The sequence below is a fragment of the Rhopilema esculentum genome, chromosome 11, assembly GCF_057945365.1.
Source record: "Rhopilema esculentum isolate cy_ngs chromosome 11, ASM5794536v1, whole genome shotgun sequence".
In the NCBI taxonomy this organism is placed as follows: Eukaryota; Metazoa; Cnidaria; class Scyphozoa; order Rhizostomeae; family Rhizostomatidae; genus Rhopilema; species Rhopilema esculentum.
Genome location: NC_142825.1, coordinates 15,378,007 through 15,390,606, shown reverse-complemented (window position 1 = coordinate 15,390,606; position 12,600 = coordinate 15,378,007). Strand labels below are relative to the sequence as shown.

The window sequence follows — 12,600 nt, the reverse complement described above, 5'->3', positions numbered from 1 at the left end:
GCGTCATCTGCACAACAGAGATAATATGGACATTGGCATGGAGAACATTGGCAGAAGAGAAAATTTTACTAGTTACAAAAAAATGTTGCTTGATAACGAAAAGTAAGTTCTAAGAACGCAATTAAAAACTGTTTACCATAGGATGCAGGGTTTCCCATGTCTTTGCGGATGTAGGACCTTAATACGGTGTTACTCAAGGAATTTAAGTAAACTGGTAAGGCGTGGTAGCCTTTGTTATTGAACCAAGCCTGGAAACAGAAACAAAACTCAATTTCAAAGGTGCAGAAACATACATTATAATATCCAAAACAGAACAATAAACGATTAAAGCAAATCATAAAATTTTGCAACACAATAACCTTTGCGGCATGCCGAGAAAACAGTCTTTTGATGTCGTCATTCGGTAGATCTTCGAAATTCTCTGGCACCATCTTCCTTTCTTCTCCAAACGTGAGCCCTCCATATCTTGAAAACAGACAAATCAGGAGTTACAATTAGCAAGCAGACATCGCTACCGCCAGTTTATCAATCTAATGACAAAGGCTGATTACGCAAATATTCAATTCTTAACAACTGGATAATAATAGCTTTATCATTTAAGCATTAATGGCAAAGTAACAAGAAATAAGGGCAAAACTGGTTCTCGACAAAGTGAAAGATAACTATAGCAAAAAAGCGTTGCTTTCAGGCAATAACAGAGTCTCTCGATGCATTACCTGTGTCTTCTGAAATATTCTGTTGTATATAACAAATACTTTTCCATATTCCTCCCTGTAATATTCAAGAGTGTATCCCCTGTAACTGTAACAATGCGGTTCGGATTTCCCTCAACTCCAGGATCGCATTCATAATTCCGCTTGTCCTTTGTGCATTTGCATTTCTTTTCATTCACATTCTTCCATCTGATTCTTGAAAATTGTTGATTTCTCAGTTTCTCTTTGTCGAAAGTTTTCATTTGAAATTTGGCGAGCTGCATTTCACAGAGCTGATCATACACCCCTAATCTATAGCCTTCATTTTGATTAAAAAGTTGTGCTAAACTTTCAAATGTGCAATTTCTGTACTTCAAGACACAGTCAGCACCAATTCCTGAAGGAATTCTTAGGGTTGCTTCCATTTTTCGTGCTATTTCTGAGTTTCCTTCGTTATTAAATGGTATAACATTTGGCAAAGGTCGAATCATAGTTGGAGACAGTATCAGCTTTGGCTGCTCTTCGTAGCCCGGCCGTGACATGGCTACTGTCATAGCAATGCACACGAAAATGGCAGGTAAGAATATTTGCGATATAAGGCCTTTAAAGTTCCGTCTGCTGTGATGAAAACGCTTCAAAAATAAACCACAAAATTGCTGAAATCTCCTGTCAAACGCTGTTTTTGCCTGCACAGTTTCTTCAGCGTCAAATTCAAGTATAGTGCTATCTGAAAAAGAGATAACCGAATCATATAACTGAAAAACAAGTTGCGCCTATGTATTTAATAAAATGGAAAACATTTTCGCTTGAAGTGAATAGAAACACTAGAGGCATGAGCATTTAGATCTCCAAAGGAGACAGCACCTTTGCTAAGAATATAAAAGAATTGAACAAAATTAGCCTAAAATCTAGATAAGTAAAACCTTAACAGACGTAAAAGACAACAATTAAACCAATGAAGTGCCAAAAATTCTCACGGCGCAAATTTTAGGGCAATAGAAAAAATCTACAGGAAGACCGCTAGGGAATGAAAAGTATAGCCATACGAACAGATTTTTGGGCATTACGAAAGATAGCACATGGGTCCTGCGTCTATTATTCACAGTAAATCATACTTTCAACAAGAGAAATTAGCAAAATCATCCAAAAATAAGTCGAAACGGATTTTGCAAGACACAATCAGAAAATGTGACAGTGTAAACCTCATATACATGGTTAACAAATGAGGAATATAAAATTATTACCATGTCAACCAATACATAGCGCTTACCTATAGAAGCTTGCGATGTGTTTGAAGGATTTCGTCTGTGACCAAACAGCACTCTCTTGATTGGCTTTATACGCTCATCTTTGGTTTCATCAAGGGGCAAAACCTTATCTAGTCTAAAATCACTCGAAAGCGCTCTTCTGTGGCCGCACACTCGACCACAAGGGTTTTTTCTGTGAACGCAAGTGACAACTGGTGTAGATTTGGAATCCCTGAAAAAGTCGCTGGAAAGCGATCGCTGATGACTGCGTCTTGGTGTCTTTTTATTGCTTGGATTATCAATAGCGTCACATGTCGACTTCAAAGAGGCTTCACATGCTGCAGGTGTCAGTGTACTAAGGCTGTCGAGTTCTATTCCAGAATCGGCATTTCTTGGGACAGTGTTTTGCTGCACAGCCGGTAAGGTTACTGTTACCTCTCCAACCATGTCGTTTTGGCCTGAAATAACCAACATTGGCATGAACAAATACAGCCAGGCTTTTGAAGTCAATAGCATATTAATAACAAACATGACGATAAAAAGGGAAAATTGTCTAAAAAGAGGGGCAAATATGACACCCCACTTTAATAAGTCATCAAGGTATCAAACAAGATTTCAGGAATGACAACAAGACGGAATTCTTTGTTCGGGTTGTGTCGCAGTTGCAGATCTTTGCGTGAAGATAACAATGTCGGGAAAGGTATTAGAATTGAAGTAGTGGTGGATGAATTCTGCTTTGAAATAAAAATCATCGCTTTAATCAAAGGCACAGACTAACAAAAATGGTATGTTTCCTTGCTTTAAGTGATGGTCAAGTTTCCTTTGATTTTCTGCAATAAATATACCGCTGCAACAATAACGGACACTAAATTTGTATTCAGAAGTTAACACTCAATCATCAGTGGACACAAATGATTGTTGGCATAATAGCTAACTTCTTATTGCTTTATTGATAAACTCTTATACTACAAAAGCGCACGCCAAGAGGATAGAAACCATTTCAGATGTATTAATCGAGAAATAAATGCAGTTGAGAACCTTGGTCATCTTGAATCGATGCTTCTGTCACTTTCAAGAATACCTGCAAAGAAATGTCACCAAACATTAGGGAGTTGCATATGAAATGCATAGGAAAAAGAGAGTTTCATAGCACGTCATGACATACAAAGAAATACATTCAATAAAGAAATTGGTAAAGAAGTTTTTAGACATTACATGCTGCCTTTGAAATTGCGGTTATAATCTACACTTCTGGAAAATATACCCCAGCCAAGTTCCATCGTATCCACACAAAACTGTAAATTTCTTGTAACTTTAGATTTTTATTAGGTCGATATCATAGCTCACGCTGCATAAATGCTGACCTGTTGGTTGGTGCAAAATCACTTCTCGAAATGTCAATTAACCTCTTTCTGGCCCGGAAAAAGCGAAGAAAAAGCTACACAAATTTATATGTTTGATTGTACAGCGGTAATCTATTGAAAGATAGATTAACACAAACATCAAGAACTTGACTTTCTCAGAAAAGAACGAGGCATAGTTTTCTCAAACCTCTTCAAGACTTGTGTCTGTAAGTCCAAATCCACTGAAACCAAGTTTAATCTTGTTGCTTTCTAAATCGGCAAAGAGGCTTTTAAAAGATGCATTCCCTGAAGCTGTTTTTGGAAGGATAAATGATAACTCGTGTCTTGTCTCACAAATCAGTTGGGCAGAAGGCACGTAGCCCCTTATGTATTTTGTGATATCTTGGTCAAAAGCTGTCCTTGACTTGTCGGGAGGTGATGACGGCAGTGAAGAATCTGAAGAAAGTAATGAAGTGCCTTAACTTTTTTGACTAAAGAATAATAACAACCTATTAATGATGATGAAAATATAAAATTTTTACTTTACTTTACTTTACTTTACTTTTACAATAAGATTTTACTAACCATTTTCGTCCAAATTGCAGCAGAATATGTAAATCTGAGGGATTATAAGATGTTTGGTAGGTTTTAAAACCACAAACCTGTCAACTCTTGGAGCAAATGAAATTTGTGACTGCTATAAGAAGGAAATCGATCCTAAAAGCAACATACAAAATCAAATCCAGACAACGAAAGACATAACCACGAGCTAAACTTTCTACTAACGTAAGCGATAATATAAATTTCTTACCAATGCTTGATTCCCTTTTGTTGTCTTTAACTAGCGTCAGATGATAACCATCACCAAACTGGTTCTTTAGAAACAACGAGGAACCACAGCATCGCAGTTTTCCACAAGAAATAATCGCAATTCGATCGCCAAGTAAGTCAGCCTCGTCCATGAAATGTGTTGATAGCAAAATGGTTCGCCCTGATAAAATAGCAAGACTTAAGTCACTTCTCACAATAGCTTAGCATAATATACATCAAAATTCGAGAAAATTTTTTTGAAACTTCTTAATTAAAATTTTTAGTCGCTTAGACGTTGCAAAAAATACGAATGCGGAAATATAACGCGAAGTACCAATGAAACGCAGGCAGTGTCAAAACAAACTGGCAAATTTTCATACCTTCCTTGTATTTTACTAGCAAGTCCCAAATAGCTCTCCTTGCATATGGATCGACACCGGCCGTCGGCTCATCAAGAATAACTGTGCGAGATCCACCAACAAAGGCCATGGCCACAGAAAGTTTTCTTTTCATTCCACCGGAAAGGGATTCTACTTTCGAATGTCTTTTTTCTGGCAGGCCGAGGTCTTCTAGGATTCTGTAAAAAAGGAAAAATACCGTCATGCAAGAAAGCTGAGCAAACGATTCAAAACGTAACCTCATTTTTCTGAACATATCCTATTAACTCTGCAGGGAAAAGATGAAATAAATAACTTTAACTGATCAATGTAACCATAAAGAGCAACAAGTGACAGGTCAACGAGAGCCGGAAAAAAGGAGGGAGAAGAACGAAGGAGAGAACCAATGACAGGGTAACAAGTGATGGGGCAACGGATGAATGAGAAACACGTGACAGGGGAACGATTGAAGGGGGAATGAGTGAAGGAAAACAAGGAAAGGAGCCAGTGAAAGGAAAATGAATCACAATTTACGACGACTTTAGTGCTAGTACACACAAAATAAGCAGTGACTCCCACCTGTCCATCTCTGGGCCTACCTCCGCCTCTGACATCCCTTTCAGCCTCGCGTAAAACCACAGGTGCTCCTCAAGGGTCAAGCTGCAAAAATGATTTGACAATTTAGACAGAATTCACAAAATGGATAACTTTCAACTGTCATCATTTTTCGAAATACAACTGACAGGTATTTTGCAAATATTCTAAAAGATTTTCATCAAGAATTATTGAGATTTTCTTTTACATCTCTCTGTGCCTGCAGCTACTCAAAGAAGGAAAAGGACCGATCCAAATCGTGTCTTTACAGTTCTATGCACCTGTGAAAGCAGCAAGAAAAGGAGTTTTTGGCTTCAATAAACTGGTGAGATATCGATAGGTGCATGGCAAAGACAGAAAAAGGCACAGTAAAAGTAATATGTAGTAAATGCGTAACACCGCAACGCGACGAGAATCAACAACAACAAACACACGTAAATCAGTTATGGCTAATATTTCGCCTCGGCAAACGGGGCATTATCAGAGCAAAAAAAGTAGCTTTTAGATATCTAAGTACAGATGTAGAAGATGCGTCTTTTAGCATTGCAGAATGAAATGGTGAATGCTTAACTAACTATAGAGCTACAATGGTTTAGGCAACTTGTGTTTTGGAAGAGAAGACAGCGCATCACGCACCTTTCAAATAAAACATTGTGCTGTGGACACATTCCAAGACTTGTGCGGATTTTGTCCATATCACTTCGAATATCATGACCATAAACATGAGCTGTTCCACTGGTGGGCGGGAAAAGCCCCGTCAGTATGGACATAGTTGTTGTTTTACCAGCACCATTGTGGCCGAGAAATGACGTAATTTGGCCTTCGTATAGATTCAACGACAGGTGGTCTACGGCCTTCTTCCGAGAATCGTAAACCTGTAAAATATAAGACCGGCTAAAAATTCATAGAATCTCCGACTGTTTTAAATACTAAAGTGGTGATAGTTTGTCATTCAGTAGAGAAAAGAAAGTTGCCTGCCAGCTATTGGTAGGTTTTGGGATTTTAGGAGACACCAACCCAAATTTACTTAGTGCAACCATGACTACGGTGCAACAAAGGGCGGTTGTAAGCAAAATACCTTGACAAGATCTTCTATGACAACACCAAGTGGAAGATGAACTGGCTCGGCATCCATCGCTAGCAAACCAGATGGCTCAGGTGACGTGCTCTCGGCGTCAAGGGACGACATGCGAGAGTAAAATCTCTTGCAATTAATGCTAGCCGAGCAGGTCTTGGGATCAGCGCCAATCCAATACGATATTTGGAAGGGGAAATACCAAGGCCTTGGCAATCCATATGAGCCAGGAAAAACATGCTCGATATACCAGGTCAGAATTCCGTACAAAAACGTATCAACAATGAGCATAGCAAAGACATTTCCCAGGCTGAACTCGTCATTCAAAAGCTGTTGATAGAGAAAACAATCCATCAAGATGAATCATTAAATGCATAAAACTAAGAAAATGAAACATCAAGGAAATTGGATCAAAACTAACACGAATAAGCTCTACGTGCGATTAACGGGTACAGCACACATTATAGTTATATATGCAAAAATCAAGTTATAATCGAGAATAACGACATAAAAGTTGTTGATTTACCGGGCTTTCTGGGATATTTTTCCATTGTAATCCTTTCCCATCTTGCTCGTAAAGGGCAAAGTATCGCGCACCGAGCCCAAAAGCTGTCGTCGAGAAGAGGCTGGCAAGTGACTTCCAAGCAGAGTCGACGTTGACGTGTGCACCCTCTCTGATCGATATCAGTACATATGGCATATACGTCAGGAAGTAAATAATCCCACCGCATGCTGCAGCCAGCTTTGCTTTCGAGAAAAAGACGCTGAGTAGGAAACAGAAAAGAGTTGTCGCAATGGAGGAGAGAGTGAGAAATAGCCAGATAACGAATGGGTTGCTGTACTTCAGGATTCCACCATACTAAAAAAGAGGAGCGTCTTTAGGAAGGAATACGAGTCATCTTATCATAGATAAATACACTTGGGAAATCGCTCAAAGTTAACTATTTGAAAAAGGTAAAAAAAATTGTAGCTATGTTTAGGCTGTCTTTGACATGAAAGATCACCATTAACCAATGTTTACATACCGGGAATATTTAGAATATATTGAAACTGTGCTTACTTTAAAAATTGCAAATCTGGTACCCATGTCCAATGACAATAAAATGATACAAACTTCAATTCTTAAGTCTTATATTAACATAACATTCTTGATCCGTATACTCTAGTCTATCTTATTATTTTTGCCATGCTTTAATTGACTTCACACATAGACTTTTTGTAGTGCATATTTCTGTTCCTTCCTTTGAATGATTTATCACTCTCAACCACAAGAGCAGAGTTACTTATATGCTGACATTGAACTATTCAATTTCATACAGCTAAAGTAATGCAGTCACCTTGAGGATAATGGTCATCAACATGACAATGACAGTCATAAGGCAAGTGCTGGTAATGAACCAGGCTGTCCAGTGCACTGCATTGCTTAGGCCCATCATCTTCATCACTTCCTTCAAACGCTGCTCTTTCTCGTACACAATGTTTTGAACAAGTATTGCCACAGAGTAGATGAATGACACCGTAATGCATAATGGCATCATGTATTGTATAACAAACATGAAACTGTGCAAAAGGAGCAAATGTATCAGATTAGATAACTTTGAAACACATTGAACCCAAATAAAGCAAGCTATATGCTTTGTTGTGTATAGCAAGGCACCTCTTAACACTGCTCAGAGTTCCAGGTTCAATTGAGATATAGGCCATCACATCAAGTGATCTTTTCCATTAAACAAAATGAGAATTCATTATACCAAACCAAGATCTATACTTATATAAACACATTGTAGTACCTGCACTTGAGTAAACTTTTCCATTCAGCAAATTTGGTAAAGTTTAAAAATTCAGCAAAGTTTAAATACACTGATTCTAGAATTGAGCTGAGCAAAGAGCTTTGATCTTGAGTAAAAAGCTTTCACCTTGTTTTCGATGTCCAAAGAGCTTATTCAAAAGGTTTTACCAGCCTGCTTCATCTATTCGCTAAAACGTTACAGCATGATTACCTTCCCATATTTGCTTATTCTGTGCTATATACTTTGCTCCTACTAAAATGCTTATACTTCTTCAAATTACCCCTTCAGTAATGTTTTTCTGCGTACCAATTCAATTGTTTGCCTCGTTTTGGAATTGCTCCAAAATGCATTGTACAACTTCAGATAAGGATTAACCATGTACAACTTTCAGTCCGTACACAATACTTCACATTGTTGGTGCTTCTGTTGTAGATTTTATGACAGCATAAACTTATAAAAGATTTGACCGAAAACCATAACATTATTCATACTCAGTTCCTAATCACAGGCAAATCCATTATAAAATTGTATCTATGTGTCATTACAAAATCAATATCGCGAGCGATATCCATGTCATGCGTAAATCATGCAGGTAGCCTAAAATTCAATTCCTCGAAGTCAATCAAATACTTAAAGGCATTGAGTCATGATAAAATGGATTGGGTATATCCTGAGTGCCCAAATCCGCTGAGTCATAATTTTCATGAGTGCGATGCTATTGGTTGACCTTGAACTGGTCACATGAACTCACCTCGTACTGATGGGCAAAACAATCTTTATCAAAAGCAAGTTGTCAACAACGGATGCCATTATCACATGAAACAGCAGCAATCACGCCGAAACCAAATTACCCTTTATAGAGAAGGCCTATTTACCATGATTCAATGCCTTTAAGCCATCTTTCAATCAAAGCTTTACCTTTATTCTGACCGTAAATAGCATCTTGCATCCAACTTTACGTACAAAACCATGAAATAATATTCCAAAACGTTAGTATGCTAACATATATGAACCATAAGTGAGTTATTAATAGAAGCAAATAAGTTTTTGGTACCGAGAAATTTGAAGATGGCACGAAATAGCGGAAGCATAGCAAACCAAATTGCTTTTCGTCCGACACTCTTTAGAGTATAAACGTTGGAAAACGACGTGAGCTGAAAATAATATTAAAGTGTGGATCGAAAGCAATGTGCTGAAAAAGGAGGCTTTGGCTGGTTCTATTTCCGCTATTTCGTGCCATATTAATAAAAGGGTATCGTAAGTAACATACTCGTCTTTGAGGTAACATGGGTACGGCATTTCTTGGATATACAGTCCTGGGCTAGTGATGTTATGGCCCACAATCACTTCTGAAATGGCTCTCTCCAACTGGTCTTGCAGCCAAACGAAGCCCCGCTGATAGTAGTTGACATGATTTTGGTTAGGGCCTGGGTACCAGTGCCTGCTCCTGATTTTTCTTGTTGACGGCATCAATTGTCCATCCATACGAATGCGGTAGGTCACGTGAGATGGAAGCATACCATTTGGTTTGATATTGTCAAAAAGGACGGCTAGAAATAAGCATATTATTCACTATTCTGGTCCTAAACAGAACTGTGATACTGTCGAAAATCACAGAGGAACAATTCTGTTGGATCATAACTCACAAATGACAATGACGAGGTCAAATTCTATGGTACATACAGACTGTATTAAAATTTTGGAAAAAGGTAATGAGATTTTGAACATCAAACATCCTCAAGTTTGAATGAGATCATAGGTAAATCAACATAGGTAAGGCAAGACTTTGAGTTGGCTGGAGAGAGATTTCCGTTGGTAGGATGTAGCACGTGCTACCGGAAAGGAAAGCAATGGTATAAGCTCTGATCAACACTTTGGAAAACAGCAGACATTGTTTGCAAGGAGATTATTTGCAACATTACCTTTCAAAACTGGATGACGCCATTAACAAGAAAATTTTCAGCGGTTTCTTGTATAAAGAATTGAATGAAAAATCTCAAGTTAAAACATATCACTGCTTATTAGCGACAGTTCAATAAAATATTCGCTAGCAATTATTGATGCATTAAGATCTGCTATGCCAACACGGCCGTTTGCAAGCCAGCAGTTTTGAAAAAGATGGACATGAAAATCATATCATAAATTTGTTTATTGGAAACAACCTACCGGAATACACAAATTTTTGAAAGTTTTGCTTCTTTGACGAATTTAAGTAATAATCAGTGAGGGCTTGCTCTGTCGGAAATCCGTAAAATATGTCCAGCTTTAATGGCTTGAGAAGAGCAATCCATGCGGTCGCTGCTCTATCGACCAAGGCCATTCTCTGCATCAACTTACTTGACCCAGACTTATCTACCAACAGATCCTGTACAATATTATTCAATCGTGCCTGTGATTCGTTTAGATATTTCAGCAAAGTCCTATTAAAGGTAAGTATCGTCTTATCAGCCGTAGGCTCGTGGTCAAGAAGCCGTGTCACATTCGCAGTCCAGTCTCTAAGAAAATGAGGATATCTTCTTGAATACTGCAACGTCGTCCTCAGTAGCTCTTGTGTAGAGTTACTAGACAATTTGCTTTTTATCATTTGTGAGGTCTTTAACCACTTCTTAGCAAACTCCCTTGATCGTTTGACAAGCGTTAGTAGATGACTAGCCTACAAATTAAAAGAGAAGCAAATGATCAGAATTCAAGAGAATTAAGATTGTTATAAAGCTTGAGAATTTGCAAGCCAATGGGTCGAATTCTCTCATAGTTGCATCTTATTAAGGAGGCTGCAGAAAGCCAGCATTCCAGTTTGCAATGATTATCAACGAAAGGACGGAAGCTTGGCTCTTTCAAAAAAGAATAGCTTTCTATAATTTTGTGAATGCAAGTAATAAAAATAATCTAATTGGAGAAAACATCAAATGCAATAAATTTTCTTAAAAAGGATGTATTATGCATTCTTGAATATTTTTATTCTTAAACAGAATGTATATATTTATTTAATTAACGTACTTTCGAGACAACTAGATCTGCCTGAGTTCCATTTGGTGCGTATAATATCTTTGGATCATTTGTCAAGACATAAAAAGCAAACTTCAAAGCAGTTATTGATGGGCCTCCTTCAAAAATAAACTCGCTGTTTCCATCTCCGTTATTGTCAGCTTTCTTTTTCGTATCTGAACCGCAAATTGTAGAGCCAAGCGCCCTCCAGATCACACGAGCGTGTGTCATAAGTTGTTGAGAATGGCTGGAATTTGATGACTGGAGGATCTCGCTCATGTTGAACTTGAAGTCGCGCGAGATATCACTGTATGTCCTTATGATGCTTTCGAGGTTTCCTAAACTTTGCAGCTGTTCCAGAACAAAATACAACGATGTTAAGTTTATTGAGGACGGAGTCAATTCAAAAATCTGATTTTAGTTTTACTAATATCCTGGCCAAGAGTAACAGTTTTACAAAACAAAACGGAAAGGCCTCGCAAGAAAACTTTAATGAAAATAAAGTTATAAATATTCTGGAATAAATAGTAGATGACATTGGTTAAACCATTTAAATGACAATGCATTATTTTGCACTGAAAATTTACGAAAGTAAATTATAATATACTCACACTTTTTTGAATCGCAAAAATCTTGTCGCGATAATGCACCAAACTGTTGCCATGAAAATGAACCTGTAACAGAGATATTAAAAGTTGTTATTTTTATTTTTTCTCGATATTGAATTTTTTGATAACGAAAAAACATCCTGGCAATTACAACCTAGTATTCTTCAATTCAATTATCTTACATCATATAAATATTTTCCTGAACTTCCTTAATCAAGAATATTTTTAAAAAAGCTGTGAAACTTTTCAAGGAAACTGAACAAAGAAAAAAAAAGAAAAAGAAGAATGGACAAAAAGATATAACAAAGGATGGACACGAATTGCATATTTTTCACCATTTTGAATGTTCATTTTCTTAGCAAGACCAAATCTATGTTAATAACAAATATTTAAGTTATTGTTACTGACTTTTTAGAAATAACATATTGATATAAAATGCGACCTGGGGAAACTCACCGCGTCAAACAAGGCAGTGTAATTAATACTGTCTTTGAGTTGTTTAAGCAGCAAGTCTGATTGCCGGTCGTCAAGTTTACATAGAGTTCTTTGGATTTCAGCCTGTCAAAAAAGAACTTGCATTTAAAAAGTATGCTTAGCTATGAAGCTTCTTATATCAAGCGAATAAGAAAAACATATCATTTCAAGAAAAGCTATGCTTAAATTTCTGAATCAGACTTCTCAGTAAAATATAAAAATATTTGTTTCATTAGGCTAAAATCAAAAATGTTTGCCTTGGAAAAGATAAATCAATGAAGTTTAGAAACTAGAAAAGTTGATATTTACTTACCCTTTGTTTAGACGAAGCGTTGCCAAAAACCAAGAGCTTTTCAAACTCCAGCATACAACTCTTATTTTGAAAACTTGTAGAAGAGAAGAAAGAGTCCTGTAAAGAGCAAGGGGTTTGAGCAGTTTTATGAGCTAAACGCTTTGAATACACAAGAAATACACCGGTATACACAGCAAAGGCATAATAATAAGAAAAGTTGATTTCTTAAACATTAAAATATGATTGATAGTAAAACCTATTAAATAGTTTAAAATGATGAAATCGAGTGGATGGACGGATAACTTTCAGTTGC

At 37.2% G+C, this 12,600-nt stretch overlaps 1 protein-coding gene across 1 annotated transcript in view; it reads right to left on the bottom strand.

Moving 5' to 3' along the window:
- LOC135693250 (ATP-binding cassette sub-family A member 2) overlaps nt 1-12,600 on the bottom strand; it is a 30,322-nt gene that overhangs the window by 10,855 nt on the left and 6,867 nt on the right. The window contains exons 7-25 of the mRNA XM_065211675.2: nt 12,309-12,404; nt 11,978-12,079; nt 11,525-11,587; nt 10,926-11,264; nt 10,095-10,581; nt 9,199-9,478; nt 7,476-7,698; nt 6,665-6,997; nt 6,142-6,468; nt 5,700-5,938; nt 5,049-5,129; nt 4,473-4,669; nt 4,094-4,273; nt 3,491-3,738; nt 2,978-3,020; nt 1,963-2,397; nt 717-1,419; nt 360-465; nt 137-248 (exon numbers count right to left, since the gene is read on the bottom strand). Coding sequence (XP_065067747.2) covers nt 137-248; nt 360-465; nt 717-1,419; nt 1,963-2,397; nt 2,978-3,020; nt 3,491-3,738; nt 4,094-4,273; nt 4,473-4,669; nt 5,049-5,129; nt 5,700-5,938; nt 6,142-6,468; nt 6,665-6,997; nt 7,476-7,698; nt 9,199-9,478; nt 10,095-10,581; nt 10,926-11,264; nt 11,525-11,587; nt 11,978-12,079; nt 12,309-12,404 — 4,594 coding nt within the window. The remainder of the gene's footprint in view (nt 1-136; nt 249-359; nt 466-716; nt 1,420-1,962; nt 2,398-2,977; nt 3,021-3,490; nt 3,739-4,093; nt 4,274-4,472; nt 4,670-5,048; nt 5,130-5,699; nt 5,939-6,141; nt 6,469-6,664; nt 6,998-7,475; nt 7,699-9,198; nt 9,479-10,094; nt 10,582-10,925; nt 11,265-11,524; nt 11,588-11,977; nt 12,080-12,308; nt 12,405-12,600) is intronic.